The 10,274-nt window shown below is 28.6% G+C and overlaps 2 protein-coding genes and 1 long non-coding RNA gene across 5 annotated transcripts in view; 1 reads left to right on the forward strand and 2 right to left on the reverse strand.

Moving 5' to 3' along the window:
• The window catches only part of LOC102677690 (serine-rich adhesin for platelets-like), a 59,259-nt gene extending 49,472 nt beyond the window's left edge, over positions 1-9,787 (reverse strand). Inside the window, exons 1-2 of one of the 3 annotated variants that reach the window (XM_031515500.1) lie at positions 9,541-9,787; positions 8,991-9,097 (exon numbers count right to left, since the gene is read on the reverse strand). In XM_031515500.1, the coding sequence (XP_031371360.1) occupies positions 8,991-9,052 (62 nt within the window). In that variant the 5' untranslated portion in view covers positions 9,053-9,097; positions 9,541-9,787. Of the gene's footprint in view, positions 1-8,990; positions 9,101-9,540 lie in introns of all 3 variants that reach the window. The other 2 variants (XM_031515499.1, XM_031515501.1) reach the window with 2 other exon arrangements.
• On the reverse strand, positions 5,954-8,435 carry LOC102674515 (quinone oxidoreductase-like protein 2). The gene is made up of 8 exons (XM_031507982.1): positions 8,074-8,435; positions 7,309-7,542; positions 7,049-7,240; positions 6,769-6,950; positions 6,597-6,688; positions 6,404-6,527; positions 6,132-6,261; positions 5,954-6,033 (listed from the first exon to the last, which is right to left on the reverse strand). Exons 1-8 carry the CDS (start codon positions 8,320-8,322, stop codon positions 6,007-6,009), a joined length of 1,230 nt encoding a protein of 409 aa, XP_031363842.1. The 5' UTR covers positions 8,323-8,435; the 3' UTR covers positions 5,954-6,006.
• Positions 8,440-10,274, forward strand: part of LOC116184870 — a 14,397-nt gene continuing 12,562 nt past the window's right edge. The window contains exon 1 of the long non-coding RNA XR_004149517.1: positions 8,440-8,709. This is a non-coding gene — a long non-coding RNA (uncharacterized LOC116184870). The remainder of the gene's footprint in view (positions 8,710-10,274) is intronic.

The following is a 10,274-nucleotide window of genomic DNA, read 5'->3' on the forward strand; positions in this document are numbered from 1 at the left end:
TTCACCCCCTTATTATTTAATTAACAAGAATAAATAATTATTTAATCACAAAGAAGAAAAAAATAATAATTTAATAATAATCAGAATACCAAACTCACAATTACAAAAATTATTCTCCTCCTGAAAGAAACAAAAATAACAACTCATAATTTGAGCTTCTCAAAAAAAGTCACCCCTTTGTTATTTAATCAACAAGAATAAATAATTATTTAATCACAAAGAAGAAAAAAATAATAATAATTTAATAATCAGAAACTCACAATTACAAAAATTATTCTCCTCCTCAGAAAGAAAGAAACAAAAATAATAACTCATAATTTGAGTTTCTCAGAAGAAATCACCTTCTTATTATTTAATCAACAAGAATAAATAATTATTTAATCACAAAGAAGAAAAAAAAAATAATAATTTAATAATAATCAGAATACCAAACTCACAATTACAAAAATTATTCTCCTGAAAGAAACAAAAATAACAACTCGTAATTTGAGCTTCTCAAAAAAAGTCACCCCTTTGTTATTTAATCAACAAGAATAAATAATTATTTAATCACAAAGAAGAAAAAAAAAATAATAATTTAATAATAATCAGAATACCAAACTCACAATTACAAAAATTATTCTCCTGAAAGAAACAAAAATAACAACTCGTAATTTGAGCTTCTCAAAAAAAGTCACCCCCTTATTATTTAATCAACGATTTATTTCACGAGCTGTGCCATTTGTTGTATTATTTCAGGATCATCGAATTTCCTCGACATCTGTCGACACTGTGATTAAGACGATGAAGCGTAATTAAAATATCGAGTGGCATGTCCGTGGCGTTAACAAAGTCGATTAATGTCTCCGCGGCTGGAAAAAAAGAATCCTATCCCGGCGGCTGTGACAGAAATGCGGTGTTCTCGCGTACAACGATCGTGTTAAAGCTGGCAACTTGCGGAGAAAGGCGGCCACCCACCGGCTTACACAACTCTTTGCTCCAGTTATTAGTATGTGTATCTTTTACGGGTCGACCCAAGTTGACGAGCGACAATATCGTCTTTGGCGTACTTGAAGCGATCGTTTCGCTCGAGGGAGACAAGATCATCATTATTTTTTATCATCGAAAATTAATTTCGGCACGATAGAAATTTCAATGTCCAAATCAATGGTGATTATCCTTCGAATTATATATATATATATATATCCTCATTTCGCGATAACAAGAGGGGAAATTAAGCAATCGAGAGTAAATTAATTCTGATCTCTAATTGCAATTGAATTATCAAAATTGGTGGAGCCGATGATGGGATCGAAATTTCAATCCCGTCAAAGCGATTGATTAACGATCGCCATTGCGGCCGATGAAAGTGTTATCATTTCATAATGCCACAGTGACAGAGACCTAACCATTGTTAGGCCGGCCTATCTACGTGCTACCAGACTACTGAGTGGCACAACAATACCGGCCAGCCATGGTCCCCGCATAACATTAACGCCAGTCTCTGTCGTAACTTTATTATCGGCCGCGGCGTGCCTAGAAATATGCCGAGCCATAGAAAACCGATCATAATTACCACTGACACCCGCAATTTCCGTCTCAACCCTTCGCGCGCGCGAGCAAATTAATTTGCCGGGAATAAAGCGTTTTACGGGGAGGCGGGCCGACATTTTATAATTTTGCAATTTGCACCGATGAGGTCAGGATTTTTAGACGGGATATTTTTTTACGAGAATAATAAATTATCAAGAATAACACGTGGCATGAAAGTAGATCGACGGAGTAAATTGTCTTTTAATAACAAGTTTCTGTGATTCGCCGTTTTAATTTGTACGCTTCGTTCGTTTCTTGGTAAAAGAAAAAAAAAAATTCCAAAGTTATACTTAATATATCGTGAAAATTAGATTGCAATTATGCTACGGATCTTGAAAAAGAAAGAAAAATTGAAATCGAAGAATTTTTAAAGTTTGCTAAATTAAAAAAAAATTTAAATCGGAGAGCAACGCAAAATGTTTCGCAAAATGTTTGCGTTTTGCAACTCAATTACATCTTTGAAAACGTGAATTGAACGGAGATCGTTAAAGAACGAAATATTGTTCGCGAAATTATATTTATTTATAAATAAACAAAGAAATAGTATGATCATGGTTTGTTTAAAGTAAAGCGCGATAGAATGATGAGTTTGAAAGGTAATTTATCCACTTTGCACGCTGATCGCCAAGCGGTTAACCTTTGATAATTATCGAACTGAAACACTTCCGTTCAGAAAAAAATCTTCTAAATGTCGCCGACTCTTTTATCGCAACGTTACATCGATAATTAATGTAAACCTGGCGATTTTTATCTCGTGCAAAAACAAAATTGATTTACAATTAGCAAAACGTTGCGTTTCTCTCTTGTATCTGACAAGACAAGAATATTTAAAAAAATATGAAAGTAAATTAAAAATCAAATTTAGTTATGATTGATACTTTGATAAGGAAAGTGTTGAATAATAAATCCGAAAATTTTGCAAATTCAATTATAAAATTTCCAAAATTATTCCGATATTTCAAAAGCTAAATTCATTACAATAATTTTTAATTCAAAATTGCTCAATTGAATCGCATAAAAATCATTACAAAATTTTCGACGATAATTAATCTAAAAAATTTTAAAAATATTTTCAAATCGATATTTATCAACATTTTAACAAAAAAAAAGAAAAAAGAAAGAAAGAAAGATTGAAGAATGCGTGCAATCGCATCCACGGATCGATAATTTGGACTAATGCGAAGTAATCGTATACAGAACGCAATGGCGCACGTGTGGCCTATAATGTAACAGAGGCGAGCAATTTACCGGTCGAGCCGAAGGAAAAGCCTTGCAAATGTCCCTTGCTCTTTTCTAATCATATTAGCATATCTAGGTGAACCATGCTCTCAAGAGTGATTGTACAGATACGCGATACCAGAGGCCATTTCCTTTTATCGTTCTCGCAGACAGAGCGACAAATGCCGCGTAACTGCCACGCGGATATATGCGACTGTCGTAAGCCTCTCCCACTCGTTTCACGCCACGTACGCGCCTCTGTTTCTCGGATCCAGCGGATCTCGTTCCTGTTTTGCAACCCTGTCGAGATCCGCCATCGATCGGACGATCGCCGTCCGTGTTGGCCAGATCAATTCCCTTGATTCGCGAATCTCTGTACGATGGAAACGATTTCACTGACGATTTAAAAATATGGCGAGGAATAATTAATAAAAATTAAGGAGGCTGTTCATTGATTCTTTGTGAAATTTATTAGATGAGTTGGGATTTAGTGAATTTGTTTAATATTATTTTTTTAATATTTAATTTTTTTTTTTAATATTATTTTTGTTTAATATTTTTTTTGTCATAAAAATGAGCTGTTTGATTACTACTATTAAGATAACTTGTGTTAAAATCTTTATTGAAAATTATATAAAATTAATCGCTTAATAGATCTGCCGTGTTACGCCTCGTGTCCAAGATACACGATCTTTCAATTAAGCCGGTGTTGGAAAGAGGATCCGCGGACGATTTGCTCGCCAGATGTCGGAGGTGGAGGAGAAATAAAGGTTCTCGTGTAGATCGAAAGGACAGGTTACATAATAAAACACGAGCGCAAAAAGTCAAGTTTCTCAAGTACTTTCGCGTCGAACGTTTTTCTTTCTTTTCTCTCTCTCTCTCTCTCTCTCTTTCTCTTCGAGTGAATCGATGAATTTTAGAGCGCGTATTTTATTACACGACACGCGCGCCCTTCGAAATTCCCACTTATCTCTCGAACGATCGCGAAATGGAGCAATTGAACACGCCGAAAATGGCGCCTCTGTTCGATTTCTGACGTAATTCGGCCCATTGATTGACGCAGCATTGATACGTCGATCGTTTGCTACGTAATGTGTTACGTTAAAACGTTCGAGTGATCGAAGAAAGGATTAATTAGATTAGCTATTTTGCGAATGGTATGATTTCATGATGATATATTCAATGCAGGTTATTCAGGAAATTTACATTCTATGCGACTCCGCGGAGGAAATTAATGGTTTCACGTTCTCAGGATATATGAAGTAGTGAAGAGGTAAACTGTTTATAGTAGGTAACTGTTTCTTAAGAAAATTCTTCTCAAATTGATTTTATCGTTAAATTTTTTTTAACATGATTTATTCGTATTATTAAATAGAACTCGTCTTCAGAAATAAATCTCAGTTGACTTTTTTTTTTAAATATGAAAAATATGTATTTATATATATATAAATCTTAATAAATAAAAATAAATAAATTAATAAATAAAAATTAATAATTAATAATTAATAGTAAATAAATAAAAATTTATCTAATTGAAAAGAATTTCATCAAGCATAAAAGTCTTTTCTATTATCATAATACTTATTATCATAAAGCACGACTAATTAATGAAAATCCAGATCCGTTACGCGGCATCGAATAGGAACAACAAAAAGAAATTCTTTCAATTAAAAATCTGGCTTTACTTGTTTAATACCATAACTTAATTACAATTAATTAACTAGAATAAAATCTTTGATTTAAACAGATAAAAAAGATAAAAAAAGATAGATTAAAAAAAAATATTACAAAAATGACGAAATATCGTTCTGCAAATGATCAAAAAATGAAATAAGATAATTCAAAGGAGGATCGTGACTAAGATTCGGATAAAGGCGATATTTGTCACTTTTCCTCGGCTCCAATTGGAACTACAAGGTTTTCAGAGAAAGCAACGTCATTTGCATAAGGAGTTCGCGATATCAGCGTCAATGGACGATCGAATATTGAAATTGTGTCTCACCACATCTATATCATTATCCAGAATCCCTTGAACCAATTATAATTCTCGATATTAATTCATTTTTTTTAATGGATAATTTTTCTTGTTTCGTTTACAAAAACAATTTCTATATTCATAAATGGAATGCCAAATATATATTATTGATACTATCCTTAATAATAAAAAAATTAAAAAAAGAAATATTTTCTGAGACTGTTCGACTGAAAATAATTTTACAAGGACTTTGCCCGAGGGCCATATCGAGTCACTCTGGAGCACCCACGCCACTTTACGATCCCAAATCACGGTTATCAATTAATCAACACGTTTAACCCTGTCGTCATTCGACCCCCGTAGTGAACAAAATGGAAAGGACAATCCTTTCGAACAGTATAGTTAAATAGTCAACCTACTTTTCACGCTATTCGTAATTTACCAACTATTTATCCAAAGAAAAATATGCATATAATGATATTCGTTTTTTGTTGATCAATTTTCTGCATACTCAACATTTCTCTAACTACATTAAACGTATCAGAAGAAAAAGATCAAAGAATTTCTACCAATCTTGGATCATTATTCCCAGAGTACCGATAATGGCCTCATAACTTAAGATCGAAATGCATGTGTATCACCCTGTCAACTGTGTGTTACAAAAGCACAATCACTTTTCTTCACCTCGAATCGAACCTGACAGAGGAACGCAACAAAATTCTTTGCTACCATTAAGGGGAACATATTTATAACCGACGATTTCACGAAGGACCGTTCTCAAGACTTTTACTTCGTGCTTCCTTTCGTCGGTAGCACGGCAACAAAATGCTCCAGTTTCGATAAAGGGGTGTTGAGCAATCGATAATGACCACAAGTCAAGTTAGTACGATATTGCTACCTAAGAACAATTGCAATTTTCCATTGTTTCGAACGATACGAGTAAACCAAAATAATGTCAAAATATAGGGAAAAAAGATACTTACTGTGTATTTAATTTTCTATCTCATAAGAAAATGGAAAATATTTATTAAGAAATAAAGTACAATCGATTTATTTCTAATATAATTTTTATATATTTAATAAAAAGTTTATTAAATTTTAAATATATTCAGTATCTTTTATTAATTGCACTATTATTTACGATAAATTATGATAAAACTTTCATGTAGTCATTTTTTAATAAAAAAATTTATAAAATATTTATATTTATAAAATATTATTTTCTTCGCTTTAAATTTAGTCTAGCTATTTTTTATATCAACAATTACCTGTGAAATGAATGATTTTTAATTTTTTAAATAATTAGAAAATAATTATATAATCGATAGAATAATAATTGTGAACGAATTTTATTTCTCACACTCACTTTTCCTGGAGATTTATTATTAAGAATAAATTCCAATGCATCATTTACTTTTGGCAATCCAACAGTTAATACAGATGTTGGATTAATCAAACCTTCCTCAATAAATTGTAAAACATCATCTCCGGCTTGTCTAGTTGAACAAATATAAAATTAAAAGAACATCACATAATTTAAATTTAAATCTAATTTTTTTTATAATTATTATTATTTCTTAATAATTTATTAAGAAATAAAATTTATGAAATATTTTAGTTTAGTAATAGTTATTATACCGATATATCTCAGGCTCCTTCTTCCTAAATTCTCTTAAATTGAATCCATTAATAGTAAAACCATTCTTTGATGCATCAGAATCATTTTGTATAGTTGCTGTTGTACCAGCAATCACTATCCTCCCTTTATAATAAAAACATTGAATAAATCGTCCAATTTAAAATGATTACTATTTTTAAATTGTTTCTGTACCTTTGTGAGAAAAATGATGTAATATAACAGCAAAATTATCATCACGTAACAAATCTTGTATTGTTATTTCATTTTTGTAAATATTAGTAAAACTAAAAATATAACATAGTTACTACCATTACTTTTAATTTAACTAAAATCTCACATAAGAATCAATTTTCATTAAACTTACCAATTTAATACTTTTTTTAAATGTTCGCCATTTGCATCATCAAAGATTTTTTTAATATCTTTCTCTGTAGCAACTTCTTCAATTTGTTTTAATAATTTACGATCTTTATATTTAAAAGAAGCAAACACACCTTTTTCTCTAGCAAGAGCTGCTCCATCTTCAGTAGCACAAACACTAATTACCTGAATTAATAATCATCGCGAACTTATAACAAAAAGTAACTACATTAGATTTTTTATTTGATATATATTCATATAAATCTCAAGTATTAAATTCTAACCTGAGCTTTAAATACATTTGTAGCAAGATCAACTGCAGCTAAACCAGTGCTACTTATACCAATATTAATAAAAATGATATCTTCTTCTAGAATGCTAACTTTATTTTCTAATGCGACTAAAGCTGTAATATAATCATCGAGTAAACCCACTACATCAACAGATTTTATCTCAGATGGTATTTTCCAGATATCCTAAAATTTTGCGTTTATAATAGAATAAAATACAAATGATTAATTGAAAGAAATCATCAACAGCTTACAGTAATTTCTGCTATACACTGTTGAGCTAAACCTCCATAACGTTCCTTATTAAGAGCAATAACCTTATCCCCAATTTTATATCCTTCTTTTTCTGCTTCCTCCCCAACTTGAATCAATTTTCCAACAAACTCATAACCAAGTACCATAGGTAAAGTTGGTTTAAATGCATGTAAATTTTTTGCTAATAATGCATCTGATGCATTGAAAGCACAATAATCAACATTTACAAGGACCTACCAATGCAAAGATACATTTACTTTTTAATAAGAAATCTATCTAAAGTCTAATTTATTATTACAAAAGAAATTACTTAAATTTAAAGAATTTTAAGAAAGAATTTAAATTTAAATTTAATTTAATTTAAATAATCTAATCTATCATAAAAAAAATATAAGATATTTCAATAATTTTATTAAATAAAAGCATATTAAAATTAACTTTTAGAAAATTATTAAATTTTTTTAATTAAATCTATAATAGTTTCATATTCATTCATTAGTTTGTCTAATTCTAAGCTATATAAAAAATTATTGTGCATTTTGCTTTTATTGTTTTTTATATTAAGTTCCTCTTTATTATTTATATAAACAATATCATTGTATATGATATAAAATATATAAAAAACATTGTCTAGTTCAAAATATCAGAATTCTAATTCAATTATTAGAAAATTGATATTAGACAATTAAAAGTATTTAAAAATAGAACAAAGATACTTTAAAACTTGTCATTTAAAATTGTAAATCTTTACACATTAAACTTACTTCATTTGCTTGCAATATTTTAGGAGATTCAATATTTTCTAAAATAAGTGGATCAGAGAATTTCTTCAAAACTGCAGCAGAAATTTTGCCTGGTTCTGAAGCCGGCATACCACTTTTTGCATTTTCTTTTAGGTTGGAAGACTTTTCATTTTCAATAGAACTAAAACTAACAATTCTTGAACGCATTGACTTTTTCAAATGATTATTACAAAAATGTGCAAAAATTCTTCTGCTTACTAATGTCGACATTTTTTTTACAACTTAAAATTATTATTCAAAATGCAAGAATAGCACCCACACAAAACTTTACAGAACCATTTGCTGAATACGAACGCGCATGCGCAATGCTTTAATATCGAATTTCAAAATTTTAATATCGATGAGCCTAAAATCGAAATGAAACACTTTCGTATATCGATATTTTAAATCTTTAACGAAACAATTTTAAATTTATCGCAGTTAACTGTGGAACATACGTCGTAATGTAAATTTACAATTTATTTAAAATAGTGTTTAATAAAAAATAACGTGGAAAAAGTGTTCAGTGCAAATATGTTATATGTGAATTATGGAATAAACACTTTAAGCTACGTTATATCAAGTTTTCAATTATTTTTAGACATCAAATTTAAAAAGGTCAGTAAAAGAAAATTTCATTTTCATTATATCGCCATTTATCAAATGCATTTGCAAATGCATCAGATCTTTTTTATTGATTTTATTGATTAATGTTCATTTAATTATTTAAATATCTATTTTCTATTCATTCATATTCTATTTATAACATATTTTTAAAAAATTTGTAATTTAATTCTATGTATAATGTGAGGTATACAATTTTGATTATATATATTATAGTTTTGAGATTTCGTTACATTCGTACAAAATAAAAAATATATAGCAATGAAGTAACTCACCTATCGCCAAATGTATGAAATATCCAAGTCTTGATGAAATTTTCGTGACTGTTAAAGGACATGTAGACTGTTTCAGTGAAAACGTCGTAGAATCCATAGTCAAAAATCTACTATCAAATAGAAAAGAACGCAAATGAATTAAAAAAAAGTACAAATATGAAAATTTTAACTTAATATTAAATATAAATTTTAACTTAATAATTGACAAAATTTTATTCAATGATATATTATTTTATACTACTATAAAAAATATATAAAGTTATTAGCATAAAAATAATTAAAATAGGAGAAAAATTAAACTTTTGCTATGTAAAAATTTTCGCTAATTTTTATCTTAAGTTAATTTCTAAATTATCAAAATTTGATCAAATTAATGGATTTTATGAGAAATAACAGAAAAAAACAAAAATACGATGTTTCGCAATATGATGCAATCTCGATAGTTTTCATTGCAGAAAAATTAATAAAATCATAATAAATAAAAAAAATTAATATTTATAAATATAATTGTTTCTTAAAGAAATAGTTATTAAAGTATTCTTCACTATACCTGATAAACAAGATAAAACTTTACACAACACTTGTTTCGTTTGATTTATTCACTGAAATTAAAGCTAATTAAAAACTTTTAATTGAAAACAAATAAAAAATTTGAATATAAACTTTAACAGGAAGTACAAATGCTAAAGAGTAGTCGCGAAACTGTTACCCCAATGATGTTCAAAGAGGGAGTGATTTAGTCGATTTTTGTTTCTTCCAACAAAGTCAAGTCTCCCCACCAAGCTTCTACTATATTTTTTTTTTTTCTGAACATTCCCACTAGTTTGTTATTGCTTTCTCGTTGGAAAATATTTTTATTATCTAGATTTTTGAAATATAGATCTTTAATTTATTAAAAATTGTTATTGTGTTATCGATTATTTAATAAAATATTATTAAAAATATAGGAAAATCTATTGAATACATGGAAAAGGATAAAATGATAAAATACAAAATATTTGAACTTTATTTATTGAGTTAATGTATAATTGCAACTGATTCTTCTCTTTTTTTTTTTTTTTTTGTTTTAATGATTGTTACATTATTATATTTTATAACAGAGAATTCATTATATATAAAAGACTATGAAAATTAAGTACAACATTTATGCAACGAATAAAAATGGCTATAGAAGATTCGCCTTACATTTTAATTCTGTTAATGATTAATAGAAACAAAAGAAAAGAAAAACATATAATATGTTTCTATGTTAAAAAAAAAAAAAAAAAAAATAAAAAAAAAAAA

Source organism: Apis dorsata, unplaced genomic scaffold, assembly GCF_000469605.1.
Source record: "Apis dorsata unplaced genomic scaffold, Apis dorsata 1.3 scaffold_73, whole genome shotgun sequence".
Taxonomy (NCBI): Eukaryota; Metazoa; Arthropoda; class Insecta; order Hymenoptera; family Apidae; genus Apis; species Apis dorsata.

Coding starts and splice junctions, on each gene's coding strand:
- LOC102674515 (XM_031507982.1), bottom strand. CDS start 8,322: ATGTCGACATTAGTAAGCAGAAGAATTTTTGCACATTTTTGTAATAAT. Junction 6,528..6,596: donor ACATCATTTTTCTCACAAAG/GTACAGAAACAA, acceptor TTTATTATAAAG/GGAGGATAGTGATTGCTGGT. Junction 6,262..6,403: donor AAGGAGCCTGAGATATATCG/GTATAATAACTA, acceptor TTGTTCAACTAG/ACAAGCCGGAGATGATGTTT.